At 44.1% G+C, this 18952-nt stretch overlaps 1 protein-coding gene across 1 annotated transcript; it reads right to left on the bottom strand.

The window, feature by feature from the left end:
* Positions 1-569: 569 nt before the first annotated feature.
* On the bottom strand, positions 570-17730 carry MATN3 (matrilin 3). The gene is made up of 8 exons (XM_038562394.1): positions 17511-17730; positions 12179-12745; positions 9488-9613; positions 8644-8769; positions 7800-7925; positions 6247-6372; positions 3537-3647; positions 570-1541 (listed from the first exon to the last, which is right to left on the bottom strand). Exons 1-8 carry the CDS (start codon positions 17728-17730, stop codon positions 1486-1488), a joined length of 1458 nt encoding a protein of 485 aa, XP_038418322.1. The 3' UTR covers positions 570-1485.
* Between the last annotated feature and the right edge of the window lie 1222 nt (positions 17731-18952).

The following is an 18952-nucleotide window of genomic DNA, read 5'->3' on the forward strand; positions in this document are numbered from 1 at the left end:
TGCCTTGATGTACTTATTTTTCATTTCTTCCTTTAAAGTTTCTTTTTTAGATTTTTTTAAAAATATTTATTTATTTATTTCTCTCTTCATGACAGAGAGAGAGAGAAAGGCAGAGACACAGGCAGAGGGAGAAGCAGGCTCCACACAGGGAGCCCAACATGGGACTCGATCCTGGGTCTCCAGGATCACACCCCGGGCTGAAGGCGGCGCTAAACCGCTGGGCTACTGGGGCTGCCCTCTTTTTTAGATTTTTGACTGATTTTAGGTTTACATCTCTATGTTATATTTACTTTTCAGGTGCTTATATAAATGTACTTCATTATTTTATCCAAGTTTAAATCATTTCATTTTATTCCCTCTCCCATAACATTCTTGATAAAAACCTATTTAACCTGAACTTAATTTTTAACTTTAAAACTATGAGATTAAATTATAGGAAGAGTTACAATATTGTGTCCTTTGAAAAGAAACCATTATATATTCAAAATAATTGGTAATTCAGTTTAATTTAAGAAAGTATGTTAATAGACAAAATTGATACAGGTCACAAAAACAGTCATAACAATATGTAAAGACAGTAACTTTTTTATTATACTAAAGACAATAGAAACCAAAAAAAAAGAAAAATTGAGTAGTCACAATTTAAAAGACTGTTCCCTTCTAAAAACTATAAGCTCTCAAGCTGAAAAAAAAAAGACATATACCAAGTATGTAAGAAAAGTTACGCTTAAACTTTAAAAAGTCACCATTAGGTGTGTGGTTACTTGTTAGAGCAGTATTTCTAGGTACATAATTTTATTGATTGGATCCTAAAGTCAAACAGTAAAGATAAGGTAAGATTTTTTTTTTGTCCTTGGTAAAAAGTTTATAATACTCTTAGATTCAAAACTAAAGTCTTTAGTTATGTGTTTCTTATATAATGTTTCATGTAATGTTCACTTGATCTAGATATGTGTGTTACAATCCCTTGATCACAGCTTCAGTAATACTCCAGCAAAAAGTGAGCAAAAAACAAATCCTTAAAGAAACAGTTCTAAATTATATTCACCTCAGTTTAATTATATGAGCTTTTTAATGTGTAAATACTTTGTATAATTTACACTCTCCATAATAAAACTGGTTTATACTATAAATACTACCAAAAGAAAATAGATCAAAAGTTTCCATCGTAAGAATGGAATGAATGAAATAAACATTTAAAAATTAAATGGCTCAATTGGTAAATAAAGAAATATTAAACTTTTCATTCTATTTCCTATGAATCATTTCACAGTCATAGCTTAGAGACACTAAAGTTTGCTCTTAAGGATCTGAACGTTTATTTCCTTAAAAAAATAATACTGATTCTCCAAAAAGACCCTCATACTACTTATCCAGTAATATTCAAGCATTTGCAATGGCAAATTATTAGCAGGAACATTGAAGTATGCAAAAATATGAAGTAAATCAAGCTCTTGGTATTTCCAGGTGAAAAATCTGAGTACTTCAACGACGTACTTGTCCGTATTCATCTGCTTGCAACTTCCCCAAAATGTCATCAAGTGACTAGTTGTTAAGGCCAATGCCTTTTATTTTTAGACATCAGAAAACATAAACACACTTTCAAACACTTCAATACAAGATAACAGAAAATAATTACGTTCTATTTATATTCTCATCAAAACTCTAAAATTCAAATGGTATTCTTTAGAGAGCATGTTATAAAGCAGAGGTCCTCAGAGATGATGATATACAGCAGTTGTCTGCAAACATTTTTGCTCCTATCCCCTAAAATAATTTTGACAAATAAGTGATGTCTGTGCATATTTAAACTATATGAAAATTTTCATCCTAAGTTTCAGTTACAAAATATACAATTTCTACCATATCATAAATAATGATTTTTTTAAAATAAAATCTAGGGGCACCTGGTTGGCTCAGTTGGTTAAGCGTCTGACTCTCTTTCACCTCAGGTCACGATCTCATTGGTCCTGAAATCAAGCCCTGCATTGGGCTCTGCGCTCAGCGGGGAGTCTGCATCCCCTCTCTGTCTCCCTCTGCACCCTCCCCACAGCTCATGCTGTCTGTCTGTCTCTCTCTGAAAGATATAAATAAGTCTTTAAAACATTTTTTAATTAAAATATAAAATCTAAATTGGTCTTTCAAGTGTATCCTGTATACTAATACCACACTGAATGGATACCTACCAAAGTCTAAAATAAAATAGTTAAAGCAATTTGTGTTTCCTTGTATTTGTATTTCCTTTCTACTTTCTCCACAGAATTTTATTCTACTTTGAATCTTGAAAATCTTTTCTTGATCGCCAAGGTTTCTTTGAGGAAAATTTACAAACAAAAAGCACATAAACACTTATATTGAAACTACCTTTAGTTTTCTTTGACCATAAGGCCCCCAGTTTTTTTAATCATCAGGATTGAGTTATCATTACAACTATTATGAGCACATAATTGATCAAATGACAAATAAATTATAAATGTTGACATAAAATTACTGAAAATAAAAGGCAGAGTTTAATTGGAAAAATATCTCTTAATGGAATAAATTGGGGGGAGTAGTGTTTATGAAGCCTTCATTTAAAAAACTGTTGATCTGGGAAATGAACAAGGGGTGGTGGAAAGGGAGGTGGGTGGGAAGTGGGGGTGACTGGGTGACGGGCACTGAGGGGGGCACTTGATGGGATGAGCACTGGGTGTTAGGCTATATGTTGGCAAATAGAACTCCAATTTAAAAAAAAAAAACTGTTGAACTGTCCCTTTGTTTGGCTCTCTGGAGATTTTACTTTTCCAAGAAATTCACGTTAGAAGATTCACGTGAGATAAGAGGTATGCCTTCCTTCTGTAAAGTTAGGAGAATGGCAAAGTGAAGTGAGGAATGGGAACAGAAAATGCCAACTGACCCCCTGTGGCATTTTTGGTAGGTCAATTTAAGGATTTACAAAGGGATTTTTATAAAAACTTTTCTGTGCCCCACCCCCCATATCCCTATCACAATTTGAATACCACTCCTCTAAGATCCCTAGGGACAGTGTTGTTAACTTGAGCTAAGAAAAAGTACTTTTCCTGAGTTATTCCTTTGGTCAAAGAACTGATTTTGAATGTTTCTTGGATGGTACATGTTACATGTTGAAATCTGCTTTTGACCATTTGGCTGGCCAGCATAAAGTATGTGTCATCTGAGCTATCCCCTCACTAATCAGCCAACTCCTTCCATACATGTACAGATTCTGAACTAAGAAAGCCCATATTAAGGAATCAGCACAATAGTTCCATCTGTTAATAACTCAATTAGCATATACTGCTATGGAAAAGCACTAGAGAAAGAAGTAGTTCGGCAGCTTTTAACATGTAAATATTAAATGAGCAAAACAGTCTAGTAAAACATTTTAAAAGAACACTGAAAAAAAGTAAACACTGTATTACTATTGCTCATCTTAAAATGTAATGAATAGGGCCCTTATCCATGGAATGTCCTAAAATGTTTGGTTCATTTGTACTACCTAGGATGGCTCAAAGAAGAAAACCTTCCAGAAAGGATATGTTTGGCATTCAATCTCTGTAGATATGAGTTGACCCTATCCTGGAATGCCAGTGTGGCTTCACATCCACAAGCATCTTCTGTGGAGATGAGTCTTCGTGCTTCTTCAATGGCTGATGACGACAGTACACAAAATGTTATAGCTCGTTAGAAATCATAGCAAACCAGGAAATCTACAATTCAGTCCTTCCATTTGTAAGACTTAAATGCATTTTCCAGGAGGTAAAAGGATATAAGAGCACATAGAGGAAAAAATACTTTGGAATATTAATGTCAGAAGAAATTGAATTAGTTGTTGGGAATTGTCAAACCTAGCTGTTGATTATAGTAGAGTTCATTACATTCACTATACTTTTGTGACTGTTGGAAACCTTTCAATGATATAAATATGTAAAAAGTTGATGTAGGGAAGCCAAGAACACAGAGCTAAGATAATTAATCTTATTATGATACCATGTCCTCATTAAGAAATGAAAATGAGAACAATTCTCTCTTTGGCCAAAATATTTCAAGAATTAAAATCAGATAATTCCTGATTTTTTTTATACAGACTCTTATTCTATTGAATGGTCTGAACTGAAAGTTCCATAAATACTTTGGAAGTAAAAATTCAGGTTTGTATCCTCATTTAAGTAAAGAACCTGGGAGAATGATAACGCTAACTCCTAGTTCTTTCTGAAATACAGTGAGGCAGCTATTCCTACTCACTATCGTAGCCCCTAAAGTTGCCTAATAGAAATAAGAGTAACTTCCCAGGTCTGAAGACTGATGAATAATCTTCCAATTGAGCATTACCATCATCTGAGGACAGAGAATGGTCCTTCACTGCTATGTTTTCTCCCACATTCTACAAAGGATATAGGGCTAACGTGACCATAAATTCACTTGATTAAATATAATCTATCCAAATTCTGTTGACTTTTAGGAACAGCTCCTTAAAACTCTCCAGCAACTTCCCATTTTCCTTTTTTTTTTTTTTTTTTTTTTAAGATTTACACAGAGAAAGGCAGAGACACAGGCAGAGGAAGAAGCAGGCTCCATGCAGGGAGCCCGATGCGGGACTGGATCCCAGGACTCCAGGATCATGCCCTGGGCCGAAGGCAGGTGCTAAACCACTGAGCCACCCAGGGATCCCCAACTTCCCATTTTCCATAGAACAAAATACAAATTCCTTTCCCTCCCCACAGATCAGGATGACGTGGCCCCTGCCTCACCATGTTGGCACCACACTTCCCTGGGCTGCTGGTGCTTCCCTCACACTGGGCTGCCTCTCCCCTCCTCTCCCCCTGAAGCCACCACACAAGCCTCTGCACCGCCCTCCCTCCTTCTGCCAGCACCTCAATCCCAACCTAACTACAGCTGGTCCTCGGGTTTCAGAGGTCACTTCCTCAGAGAGACACTCCCAACCCGAAGCAAGTTCCCTAACCCCCACTGTCCCCACTGTCTCAGGACCCTGTTCTTTTCACATGGCTCTTCATTCATAAATTGCTATTTCCTTGTCTTTTCCCCTTAGACTGTTATCAAAGACCATATCCGTTTTGTTTGCGATTATATACCTAGTGCCTAAAACATAGTAGATGGTCTATTTACTGAATGGCTGATAGAATGGTTGAAGGAACACACAAGTAACCCCAACACAAGGTGTCCTGGGCTGAAAGAGGACAGAGCCCAATGGAAGGGAAAGGGGAACTCTGGAAGAGAGGTAAGATTGAACTATGCCTGGGAATTAAAGAAATACATACAAACACTATTTTGTAGCATTTGACTCACACAAAGTAATTTAGAGAACACTTAGGCAAGTGATAAAGCATAATAAAAATAAACACTAATTAATAAAGCTACTACATAACTTAAGAATTAAAATATTATGAATACTGTTGCAGAGACATCATTTAAGTAAAAGTAGAAACACTAGAAGACATTTGCAACACACAGGACAACAAAGAATTTATATGCAGAAATGTGAAGGATTCTTTTGAGTCAGTAATAAAAATACAAATAACCCAATAGAAAAGTAAGTGCATAAGTGGCATTTCCCAATAAAAATTTCAAATGACCAATAAATACAGGAAGAGGAGCTGAACCTCTCGAGGAGCCAGAAAATGAAAAAATGAAGACCACGGGGAGACACTTTTTTGCCTCCACTAGACTGGCAAAAATTGAATCCAACAAAACCCAATGTTGGCAAGGATTGTTGTCCTTAGATTTTGACAAGTAAGAGTGGTGAGGGAAAGGGGTCCCAGCAAAGGGTGGAAACGGGCAGGGCACGTTCCTGGAATATCTGCTCATCCACGTAATGTGGACAGCAGAGGCAAAAGAAATGAATGGGTGAAGAAGAGAGGTTACCAGGAGCGGGGAGAGAAGGGAACAGGTTCAGAGTTTCAGTTTCGGATGATTGAGTTCTGCAGATGGACAACAGAACCATCACATAACTGTAGAAATGCACATAACACAGCTGAACTATACACTTAAAAATAGTTAAAATGCGAAATTGTGCATTATGTGGATCTACTGCCACCACCACCACAACAAAAAAATCCAACTTAGGAAAAGACTTTGATTAGAAAGAAACACAAAGAGAGAGGAAGGAATCACAAGGGAAGAATGGCTGGGAAGACAGCCGAGGGCCTCCAGAAGACTTGGGCCAGAGTAAAGCTTCCTCCTAGAAGATGATCCTTCCAAACAAAACAGGCTACAAGGAACAGCCTTTACCTGAACACGTCTTGTCGTCTTCATTCAAGATGTAGCCGGGGTAACAGTCGCAGTGATAGGCGGCCACCCCATCATCCACGCAAATGTGCTGGCAACCGTGAGAGCCCTGAGCACACTTGCTGCGAACTGCCCGAGAGCAGGGCAGGAGAGAAAACATTCCCAGGTTACAATGCGAAAGTAAACATGGATTTCTGAGAGACAAAAGCTTTGGTTTGGTTGCAACAGATGCTTAGAATGAACCCTTTAGTTGTCAGCTTTCAGGAGAAAACCTGTCTTCCTTGCCTACATCCCACATCACTCCCTTTACTGCCTCCCCCCTTGCCTACTCATTTCCTGCCAATATCTGGGAGCCCCTCCCCTTTTTCTCCTGCCTGGAGTATTGGGGCTGCACTGAGACTTGATTATATCCCAGAACTTACCTTTGGCTTCTCCCAATGCCCATAAATGCCTCCAACATCTCCAGCTACACAGGGATTATTTTCACCATCACCAAAAATAACATATTAGCGACCCACTTGCACAGGGAACTAACTTTGATGCTCACATAAATTTGCTGCTGTGATGACCAAGGGCCTGCCCTTGATAGCATACAAAGTGGGCCCTCCCTTACTGTCTGCCCCTCTCCCAGGCTAGTCTCTGCTTTCTCAAGATGTTCATTCTTTTCTGTGCCCAGCCTGTAAATTGCTCAGAGGCAGAAAATGTGCTTCCCTACATCCCCACAGTGCTTTGCACAGTCCTGGGAACCAAATAGTTGCTCAGTACTCTTTAATTGATTTTTTTTTTAAAGGGAATTGGTGATGTGCCATTTCCCTTCGTCTCTCTTGAAAAGGTCACATAATATCCCTCCTTGAGAAACCTGGAGCATATACATAAAAATCTTTAAAAAGTTTGATGAGGCCAAAATTTTAAACACCGTCTTAAATGGTAGGAATTCTCAGAAGTGTTTTCACATTACAAATGCCCCCCTGTTCTGCCAGTGAGCTTAAATCAAATTAATGAGGATTAGCCAAGTCATAAGGCTCAGATTCACAGAAGATTGATCATCTAGAAACTGTCAGGGAAGAACTTACTTCCAACTTACTGGAAGACCTGTGTGGGTCTAACTCAGTCATTGACAAAGTCTCCTTTACTAAAAGGATCCAGCTTTAAGATTAACACTACAGAAAAGTTCCAGGCCAAGTTTTAATTGGAAAAAGATCAGTTCAGCCTATCACACCAAACAGTTACTGTCCAACTGACTTCCTCTAAAGCTCCCATTTGCTTTACAAGTCCCCAGTGGACGGAGCCATAAAATTTTCCTGGATAAGGATTCTACATTCAATGAGTGTTTCTCATAGCCCTCACTCCCTACCCATTTCTAAAGTGCGCTGTTTGCAAAATCAAGTGAGCTCACTGCTGTCTGAGCAATGCATGTGTTAGTCTATAAGTGTGGTGGAAGGTCTAAAGCCCGATTCTTTCAAATATCTTCAAGAATCTCTTCCTGTGTGAATCGCAAGTTGGTTTCACTGCCACAGAAAGTGCCAGCTATGAAAGAATTTGTAGAGTGATCTTACCCGAACATGTTTTATTATCTGCATTCAGAGTATAGCCCTCGTAGCATTCACAGTGATGGGACCCAGCTCTGTCATTCACACAAACGTGCTGGCAGCCATGTGTACCAAAAGCGCACTGGTCTTGAGCTGCCAAACAAAAGTCCAGAAGAAAAGAAATTAAAAATGGAAAAGTCTTTTCTTACCCATATGTAGAAATCTTCTTACCTGTAGCTAGAAATCGATAAGAAGCAAATCTATTGGAAACCTTCCACAGCCATCCGTACTATCGGTTCACATTGGAAGTTAGTGGAGTTGAATAAAATCCTATGCGCACAGTCCTTATTCTTTTTCCTTTCCCAACTGCTTTGTCTTTTTTTTAAAGGTCTTATTTATTTGTCAGAGAGACAGAGAGAACACAAGCAGAGGGAGCAGATGGCAGAGGGAGAAGCATACTCTCCACAGAGCAAGGAACCTGATGCAGGACTCAATCCCAGGACCCTGGAATCATGCCCTGAGCTAAAGGCAAATGCTCAACCACTGAGCCATCCAGGCGCCCCAGAGCGTTCTTTGATTTTATTTTATTTTTTCATTCTCTCATTGTAATTCACTAAACTGTCTTTAGCATTTGGAAAAAGCACTGCCAGGGCGAGGTACAGAGAATGGAATGCACAACACACTCCCCCATGTGGGCCATGATACAGACATAACACACTGCCATTTCTGACTTTTCTAGGAAGGCTCGGAAATTGCAAATGCCCAAGAGAGAAAAACCAAGTACCTTGTCAGCATGACCTACCCTCCAATACTGGCTAGGTAGGTATGCAGAGAGGGAGGTAGCAAAAATAAAGCCTTCTCCCCCACTTACCTGAGCATGTCTTCTTGTCTTCATTCAAGGTATAGCCTTCATAGCACTCACAATGATAAGAGCCAGTCCTGTCGTTCACACAGATGTGTTCGCATCCATGAGTATTAAGGGCACACTTATCAATAGCTATCAAAAGATCATCAGAACAAAGGTGAATGCATGGAAAACGTAGCAAATTAATTAAGAGTACTACACACACACACACACATCTCATACTACCTAAACAAGGTTGCTTAGCACAACAGAAAAGCCCCAGGACAGGAGGTTGGGAACTGATTTCTGTGCTGGCTCTTTCACTAACAGACCCCATGACATGGGTAAGTCTTCCTTCCCTGGCTCTCAATTACATCATCTGTAAAAATTAGTAGTTTCCTTCCTCTCAGAAACTTTTTCTGAGGATTTAAACCAAAATGGCCCTAATTCCCATCTTTACTGATCGTGTGTGTATATTCACATACCAGATAAATAAGAACCTGTCTAAACTTTCTTCTGTGCCTAAATCCAATGAGCAGCTGTGGTCACAGAGACAAAGGGGCAGCTTGTATTTAATCAAGTAAAATCCAGGACAAGTTCCAAATCCTCAAAAGGACCAAGTTTTGACTCCCTTCCTTACTAACCCATTTCCCTACTAACCCTGTTCTCTAAAACTAATTATAAGAACTATAAATAAGCTGATTCATGTATTACCTCACTTCTCTCCAATAGTTTTGGAGGAAAAACACTGATAAGCAACAGGGAACCCACTAAAGAGCAATTAGGAGAAAAGCAGAAGGCCGGTCCATGGCCAGGATAGAAGGTCCCCAGACAAGCCCCAGCCAGGCACTCTCCCTGAAGCGGGCCTCACCTGAACATGTCTTCATATCAGCGTTCAAGGAGTATCCTTGGCTACACTCACAGTGGTGCTTGCCGTCCCCATCACTGACACACACGTGCTGGCACTGGTGTGTGCCAAGTGCGCACGGGTCCGAAGCTGTGCATGGGAAGTTTACAGGAATCAGTATGGAAACATCAAAAACATTCCAGACACTTTCTTCCATGTCAAAAAAGACCTCGCTCTCTGGTTCCTTTTCAATTATAGGGCACTCTAAAAACTGCCTGTTTGTTTTCTGCCTCTGGCTCACTGGAAATACCACTCTCACATTAATCATGTTACTAGTTTAAAATTATAGATCTCGTTGTCAGCTTTCTCAAAGAAAAAGGAAATTTTGAATTTGGAGCTGAAGCCAACACTTACAGGGATCAGACAACTTGATATTTTATTCAGTGTATCCACGTAGCCCAGGAAGAAGGCTTCTACTTCCCAACTCAAGACCTGGGGAGAACTACAACATACTTCTTGAAGATCTATGAGCTAGTTGTCCTGTTGCAGCCAGAATCTGCTTTCCAAGGGCTCTACAGTTTGGGTCAGAACAGAATTCACACACAGGTAGGCCTCTTAGCCTGGAACTCACTCATTCTTGGACGAGTTACAGATGTGAAGATGTGAACATGTAAACGATGGAGGGCAAGGCAGGTAACTGCCTTCTGAATGAGCAGCACGGATGCATGAGCAGCCTCACAGCCACTAACGTCTACAAGGTGAATGGGCTCCCATGCTCAACACAAGCAGGTAAAAAGAAAAGGAAGAATGGAATAAATGAGATTATGTCAGCTAGGCTGCATCCCCATCTTTTCACTCTTGGAGGTGTTTATATCTTGTTGGATTTTTTTTTTTCCTAGTGACATGTTTTGAAAGAAAAATCAATGAATTTAGTCATTTCTGAGAAACCAAGGAGGCCTGTTGGAGGAGGCTGGCACTCCTGGGCAGGTAACCCAGCCTCGACTGTTTTGGCAACAGGTCAAGGCTAATATTTTCCCAAAGAAGGGCCTTTTCATGGAGCGATCTTTCCAACCCGTTGACTACAACAAGCTGCCCCTCAGTCTTTTTTCCATAGAGAGGACATTTTTTCCCCCAGAACAAGCAGGTCTTTTGTACCAGAAGGAAAAGATCACCACTCACCACTTGCTACTTTATGGCCTGCAAGCCCAACCCCAGGTGCTAGCTTTGAGACCCAACTCTGCCACAGGCCAGTGTCTTTATGGAAAAGCTCTCACCCGCAAGCACAGGGGGTTTTCCTGGGTGAAAGAAAGCCATGTTCTTTTGAGAAACCAATGAATACCAAGTAGATGCCACCAAAGCCAAGGACAGCTTGTGAAGGCCCAGTGTCCTGGGACAGGAAAGACAAGGGGCCACCAGCCAGGTCTGGCTGAGTTGAGGCCAAACTTTGCTCCAGACCAAGACTTCATCTCCCATTTCCTGACAAACTAGGGTGATTGCTGAGCTCCACAGTGATTTCAATATAAAGTCTTGTTGAAATTCACAATTGTAATTACGGATTCACTTGTGTGTCTCATCACCATCCCCAGACTACTGCTTGAAAGTAGGGAGGTACCTTTGTCTTTGTAAAGATACCTTTATCCTTGTGTCATCAGTGATCCACTAATATGTATCAAATAAAGAGATGGGGAGTAGGTGATACAGCAAAAGGTATTACATTTAAAAATTCACCTGAACTAGAAATTTGCCCACACCTGTTTGGATAATTCCACAGATGGCTTTGAAACACTGTATCTCTAAATGATAAAAAATAAATAAAGCATGAATATAGATAGAAAGACAGACATATAGACAGATAGATGGATGCAAAGAAAAAGAGAAACTTAAAAGTAAAAAAATATGTTTCATACATTCATAATTCTGATCTAAAAATAGAGCCCAGCAGTAAATGGATTCATATTCATGGATTTGACTGATACATGCTAAATGAATTAAATTAGTTCCAATTAAATTAGCATGCTCATTCTCAAACTCCATCCTAAAGGAAAAAAGACAGAAGGACAGTAACAATCTTTTTTTTTTTTTTTTTAAATCTGCTTCTGGCTACCGCACAAGTGGAATGAAATCCCACCCACCACCCACCCCTGGTTCTTAATCCTGTCCCTCCACAAAGAATTATCAGATGAAGAGCAGAATCTGAAAACTAAGAGTACCTAGAGAATAAGCAAAACCCTGACAGTTACACTGGAACACCAACTGATCCTTCCATGGGCAGACAGATGCTGCTCCCTGTCTTCTGCAGGAAAACAAGCAGAGTTCTGTTAAAATCCTGAGATGGTAAAGCTAAAGAAAATATCTAGGAAAAATGGAGTTGTGGGCAGAGAGGAGAAAAGAGGTGTCTTGAGTTTTTCATTTTTATTTTTTTCTGAGCTCATCAGGGAACAGCAGGATCATTTATTCTGGATATTTCCAGACCTTCACATTTCTAATGCAAACATGAAGATTTTTATGAGCAAACCAAGTTACATATAAAGCAACTCTATATTCCTAAACCAACAAAGTGTGTTTAAGTTGGGAAAAAACACAAGGAAAGCACTGCTTATATTTCAGTTTTCCATAAAGTTTCCACCAAAAAATAAATAAATAAATAGATCTTTTTTTCTTTGGATACACAACATCTGAATATAACATCCTTTCTAGTTGAGAGCAAAGACTTACCACAAAAGGTTTCCTGGAATCTAGAGGAAAGTTTCTCAATGACCCCATAGGTCTCCACGTAGAAAACATGCTCATCTAGTGGCTCACTGGCAATTATCTTGAGGGACTCCATGTCTGCCCGGTCCACGCCCACAGCATACAGCTCAATACCAGATGCCCGGGCCCGAGCCGCCACCTCGTTCACCTGGTCCTGGGGCCTCCCGTCTGTCACAATGATGGCCACCTTAGGGATGTTGGAAGTGGGCCCCCGAGCACCTGCCTCCTCGGTGAAGGCCTCATCCATGGCTGTCTGGATAGCCAGGCCTGACATGGTGCCTGTAGACAAGGGTGTGATCCGGGCCACGGCCTGCTTCAGGGACTGCTTATCCGAGTAGGTCTGCAGATGGAACTCAATCTTCACAGTGCTAGCATAGTTCACCACTGCCACCCGTGTGTCCGCCGCCCCAATGTCCAGAGTGTCAATTATCTGGGAGACAAAGGTTTTCACCTTGGTGAACTCCAGGGGCCGCACACTGCGAGAACTATCGATGATGAACACCAAATCCAACGGCCTGCTCTTGCAAACACCTGCAGAGAAAGATGTGGGCAACAAGCAAGGCTGAGCAATGATGGGATCCCAATCAGAGACAGGGCAATCCTCGGAGAGCCCTGGGGTTGGAGGCGCTACTATCTGTTCTCGTCCCCAAGACCATCCTCCCTTTAGAGGTTGAAAGCACCAAGGTCTTCCAAATTCCCTATGAGAATTCACAGAAGAGGTGAAGTTCCTCCAAATATCTCCCTACAGGCTGGCTGAACCCCAAACTTCCACCTACAACCTCATCCCTCTGCTTCAGGTATAGCTCCCAAGGTTCCTCTTGACTCCCAAGGTTTCCAGATCTTTCTTGGGCACCTGAGCCATGGGACCATGGGACAGGGTAATGGAACAGTGTCCCTAAATGGCGTGAAAGGTGAACTCAGGACAGCCTCGCTGCCCTGCCCAGGCCTCACAGATACCTCAGGCAATGGCTGCATCAGAGACAAGCACACTGGTGCTTTCCTGGAGGCTTTCTTCTTCTACTTCACCACCAGCAGGGTAAACACTGCCCCCAGTCAGCACCCTCTCCTTCTCATCATTTATCAGGCTTTAGTGAACCTCGTGAGTCTGAGATACTTAAAAGTGAAAAGAGGAATGACAACTTAATCTGATCCATGTCTGTCATGCTTCCAACTCTGCGTGTGTCTGGTTTTCAGGAGCAGAGATGCCCACTGGTGTCTACCCTCTGCCCCCCCCCCCCAAACTCCCGCAGTCATCTCTTCCATTTTTTTCATTCACCAAATACTTTTCTGGGGACATATCATGTATTCAACCCCGGGGCTACAGAAGCAAAGAAGCTTGTATGTTTCCTACTCAAAAGTACCGAGCACCAGGCACGTGGGTGGCACAAGTGGGTTAAGCGTTCGGCTCAGGTCATGATCTCAGAGTCTTGAGATCAAGCCCTGAGTTGGCTCTGTGCTCAGTGCAGAGTCAGCTTGAGATCCTGTGTGTGTGTGTGTGTGTGTGTGTGTGTGTGTGTGTGTGTGTGTGTTCTCTCAAATAAATAAATCTCTGGGGGAAAAAAAAGTACCAAGTACCTTGTAATAACACCACACATCTTTGGGGCTCCTGAGTAGCTCAGTTATTTAAGCGTCTGTCTTTGGCTTGGGTCATGATCCTGGGGTCCTGGGATTGAGCCCCACATCAGGCTCCCTGCTTAGGGGAGGGGAGTCTGCTTCTCCCTCTCCCTTTCTCTCTCTCATTTGAGAAATTTGAGATAGAGTGAGCGAACAGGAGAGCAGAGGGGGTTGGGGGAGAAGGGGAGCAGGGCAGAGGGAGAGGGAAAAGCAGGCTCCCTACTGAGCAGGGAGCCTGACATAGGACTCAACCCCAGGACCCAGAGATCATGACCTGAGCAGAAGGCAGATGCTTAGCCAGCTGAGCCACCCAGATGCCCCTAAATGAAATCTTTAAAAAAAAAAAAAAAGAAAGAAACCACACACGTGCTCGTTTTCATCTCTTCTTTCTTCCCCTTTCCCCCCAGTCTTGTTCTACATTCCTTCTTCTCCTAGCCACCAAAATCAAGTCCAAAAGTCAGGATTGGTTGAGAGAAAAAACAGTAATTAAACATCTTTTCCGAGTCATTCCTCCTCCTCTATACAAACACACACACACACACACACACACACACACACACACCCCTAATGTCCTAAATGGAAATGTGACTGGTGCTTGGGCATAAAGCATCAACCAGGGTTCTTTCCTTCCAGGATCTGGACGGTGACGCTACTATAAGAAAGCGATTTACTCAGTGACTAAGGGGAAAAGATAGATTCAAAACAAACTCCTGGGCAAGACAGTTTATGACAGAAAAAGCCCTATCTGGAACAGGAATGATGCCTCCATATAGTTTTCTTCTAAAAATGGAAAATTATCCTCTCAGTTTTATCCTGCTTCCTAGAGGTATTCAATTAAGAAAATAAACCATACCCTACTTTCAAGAACATTTTAGAGATCACAGGATACAAATAAAACAACCCTGTGAAGTCAGAGAGGCAGAGGTTGTTTTTAATACCCATTTTATAGGCGAGAAGCCTGAGGTTCTGGAAGGTGTGTGAGCCAGAAAACAGCAGGTCATGGTTTGGACTCCAGGTTTCCTGACTCCCAGCCTAATGGGGCTTTCCACTGAATGGTTGCCTCTCTTTCTGAGGCAATATTTTCCACCACAAAAAAATCAACATTATCTCATGTACCCAGTAAATAAACATCCTGCTTGTTGACTTTGAGCCACCACCTGAAATATGCTGTATGTCATGTATTTAGTTAAGTCAAAAGGAATTAAGTCTTTTTTTTTTTTTTAAAACAACTCTCGAATTTCATTTCATCCCTTAATTACCATGAAACAGGAGCAAGGAAGAATAATCATGATGAAAATCCCTCCTGGACATAGATGTAGGTATTTTTACATAATTGGAATAAAAAGAAAAATACATGGTGATACAAAATCCATATTTGACAGTGATTTCACTAATACCCAAATGGTATCCTTACTAATGTCAAGGTTATATTCTCATGGTTAATGTGCAGGATTCCTTCCTTCTCACACGGAATCCTTTATGGGAGGTTACAGGAGGTATGGTAGGCAAAATAAAGCTTCCTCCCCCCAAAGATGTCCAGGTCCTAACCCCCAGAACCTGTAAGTATGTTACTTTACATGGCAAAAAAAGACTGCAGATGTGATTATATTAATGACCTGGAGATAGGGAGTTTATCCTGGATTATTGGGATGGGTCCAGTGTAATTACAGAGGCTTTGAGAAGTGGAAGAGAAAGGCAGGAGAGATCAGAGTGAGGAGATGTGAGGAGGTCCCAACCTGCCCTTGGTGGCTTTGAAAATAGCGAAAAGGCCATGAGTCGAGGAGTGAAGGTAGCCTCTACATGCTGAACCGGGCAAGGAAACAGCCTCCCCAAAATCTTTCCCAAAGGAACACCGTCCTGCTGACACAACTTTAGCCTTTTGAGACTAGTACTGGACTTGTGATCTACAGAACTCGTAGATAATAACTGTGTACTGTTTTTACGTCACTAAGTTTGTGCTAATTGGTTACAGCAGCAATAGAAATCTAATACAGGGCTTCAACAAGGATGGCGGGAAATTCTGTGAGCATCTGCTTACTCCCGATTTGGACCCCCTCTGCAACATCATTGCTTTTGAATCTCACTCCCCTTTACTAGATTGCAGCACTTTGACTCTCAGAAACCAAGAAAGGGAGAATCTGAATTTCCTAAAAGATTTCCATACTTACAATTTTGCTGACTTTTGATAGTCCTGCTAGAAACAAAAGCCCATAGCAAAGCGTAGCAATTTCCAGTTGCAAAAAGGAGGGAATTTGGGGAAGAGTGAAATATGTTTATTAAGGGGTTATCACTCAAGCAAGATCAGTTTGGATTCCAAGTAATGCAGGGCCATTGCTGCTTTGGGGGAACATGAACAACTGGCGCAGATCCCTCCTCTCTCTCCCAGTCCCGCTCCCAAGGGAGGTGTGTCAGGGCCAGAGGCCAGGTTGCCTTTTAGAAGAAAGGTTTCCCTACACTTGCCAACCCACCCACCCTCTGAATTTAATCCTTGTGAACCGTGGTACTCCAGCTCAAAGACAATGCTGTCACCATTTCGGATCCAGCCCGTTGGAGCTGATGCAGCAAAGAATCTTTTGTGCTCTTTCTCAACATTATCCAGGAAGGTGCAGAAGGGCATAGACAAAAGAGACCGACTTGAGTCCCTGGATGAATGAGATTGGAGACCCAGAAAATGGTTTGGTGCAGCCTCTCTTCAGCAAGACCGACACTGGATGTTTTGGTAATGAAGACCAAATTTTACATAAACGATTTCAAGAGCTTGGTAGATGGTAGCAGCAGAAAGATCCTTGTGTAGGATTTTGAAGCCCTGTGTTTTATTCTGGGCTCTGACACTGATTTCCTGAGTCATTTGATAAGCCTCAGTTTATATGCTTTTAGGGGTTGTGTCAGATGAGCTTCTAACTGCTGCTCTAGGAACCTCTGCCAGAGGAACCAACGACTGACCAAAAAGGGCAATGGAATTGTTCATGAAAGATCCAGTGTCTTGGGTGTTTGAGGATCTAAGAGAGTAGGGGTTGGGATTGGGACCCAGTCTGTTCAAACAGAACACCTGGTCAGGGGCGGAAGACGAGGTGGAAACAGGATGGTCACAAGAGAGGTCTGGGGCCATCCAGGGGGCACCTTGGGTTTCCTTCCTGGCTTCCCACCCCCACTCCCTGGTGTGAATTCCAGTCTGAAATTTGGTCCAGATCCTAGACTGGACGGAGACAGTTTGAAGGCTGAGGCCAGAGGAAGGAGGGTCACACACCGACCTGGGGCTATAGATGAAGTGATTCCTGAGAACCGAAGGCAGAGTCCCGGGAAGGGTCTGTTCAGCTGCGCAGTTAGGGGCTGGCACAGGGGGCTGGGAGGCGCAGGTGTTCCCTCGCTGCCTCGTCTTCCAGGGAAAGTGGCTGGAGTTTGAGCTTCAGGCGACCCAAATTCTAGCCCCGACTACGAGTGACCTTGGGCATCCCCCTTCCCTTCTCTGGACCTGTTTCCCCACAGGATTCTTGGGGGAGGGGATTCTTTCTCCCGCATCGCAGTCTGGCTCAGGCTGGGCTGGACCAAGCACTTGGCGGCTTCAGGGGGCGTCTCCTGCTCGATGCTCCGCTTCCCTACGACCCATCCCTCCCGCCCCCTTTCCTCCCGCCGGCCGCTCCCTCCCAGGCGGGGGGTCCCACTCCCGCCCCCGCCCCCGTACCTGCGCCGCGGGCCCCGCCGGGCTGGCCGGCCCCGGGAAGGGGCGCGCGGGTGGGGGCGGCCGGAGCGGGGCGGCGCCCGGGGCTGCCCCCTGGGCCGCGCGTGCCCAGCCTCCGCCAGCCCGGCCGGGTCAGGGGGCCGGGGGCGGCGGGGGCCGGCGGCGGCAGCAGCAGCAGCAGCGGCCAGAGCAGCAGGAGCAGTCCCGAGAGGTGACGCGGCATAGCGGGCTCCGCGCTCCGGCAGGGGTCGGTCGTCGAAGGTCGGCTCGCGGCAGCAGCCCAGCGCCGAGCCGCGCGCCCTGGCGGCCAATTTAAAGGTCCCGCCGCCCCGCGCCCCGCCCCCGCCCCGCCCACATCCCGCCCCGCCCCCCGCCGGAGCGCGGGAGGAGCCACCGGGCGCGGCGCCCGGGGCCCGCGGGAGCCGGTCGGCGCATTCCGGCGGCAGAAACGGAATGTCTGGGGCGAGACGGCGGCGGCGCGGTGCCCGGAGCCCGGAGCCCGGAGCCCGGGCCCGTCTGGGTGGGCTCGGCCGGGCGCCCCTGGCCGCGCGCCCCCTCGACCCTGTGCCGGGGCCTGCGGACCCCCGGCCCGCCCGCCCGCCCCGCGCCCTCCTGCGCGCTGCAGGCCCGACCCGGGCGCAGCCGAGGCCCCGGGCTCTGCTTTCCCGCTGCCGCCCGCGGTGCCTGCGGCGGGGTCCGCCCCCCTCCTCGCACCGCATTCCTTGCCCCCGCCAAGCAACCCGAGTCTTGCTGTGGGCTCTCAGTAAAAGAAAAAGAAAAAAAAAAAAAGCCTCACAGATTCGAGCAGCATGAATAGAAACGCTTTCATCCCAGCTTCAAACATCCCTAAACATTTGAACTTATATTAACCAGGAATAGAAAGTCAAACATACATTCCCCAGGGAGCCCCCTGCCAGCTGGACGGGCAGCCTGTGCCCACAGAGGCTTCCAAGGCGCCCCCATATCCCATTTCCTCCCCGGAAGAGCAATGTGGCAGCCCAGGGCTGGGGGCCACCCAGGGGACCCTGTCTACTGGGAGGAAAGCATAAATGGTCTACCTGTTTAAGGGAACACGGTGAATTTAAGAAAAAGAGACTGGCTCTGCCTGAGGAAAGCAGGAAGGCTTCTAAAAACAGGTGAGGTTTGCCCTGGATCCTAAAATCCCTCACAATGAATGTGAGTTCCAAAGGATCCGATCCAGGCTTCCTGCTTCCAGACTGTGAGCCCTCTAAAATCCACACTCGGGCAGTAACCTTAAAATCCCTTCTCTTCTTAAACCTTGCCCCTTCCCTTCCAGTAAAATCCACATTCCTTCTCAGGGCCAACCTGGCTCATTGAGATTCAATCCCACCTCCTCTGCAGCACTGACCAACATCAGAACTATATTCCTGCTCTCCATGCTTCGACCATGCTAGCCTTCCCCCGTGTCCTGGAGGACACCGATC

The sequence above is a fragment of the Canis lupus genome, chromosome 17 (genome assembly GCF_011100685.1).
Source record: "Canis lupus familiaris isolate Mischka breed German Shepherd chromosome 17, alternate assembly UU_Cfam_GSD_1.0, whole genome shotgun sequence".
Classification (NCBI taxonomy): Eukaryota; Metazoa; Chordata; class Mammalia; order Carnivora; family Canidae; genus Canis; species Canis lupus.

What these genes read in the sequence shown, in the direction of transcription:
- MATN3 (XM_038562394.1), bottom strand. Translation starts at nt 17,730, where the DNA reads ATGCCGCGTCACCTCTCGGGACTGCTCCTGCTGCTCTGGCCGCTGCTG. An exon ending in TGATATGAAGACATGTTCAG is followed by an intron (nt 8,770 to 9,487) that starts GTGAGGCCCGCT and finishes ATCTTTTGATAG; the next exon opens with CTATTGATAAGTGTGCCCTT. An exon ending in AGATAATAAAACATGTTCGG is followed by an intron (nt 6,373 to 7,799) that starts GTAAGATCACTC and finishes GCTCTCGGGCAG; the next exon opens with TTCGCAGCAAGTGTGCTCAG.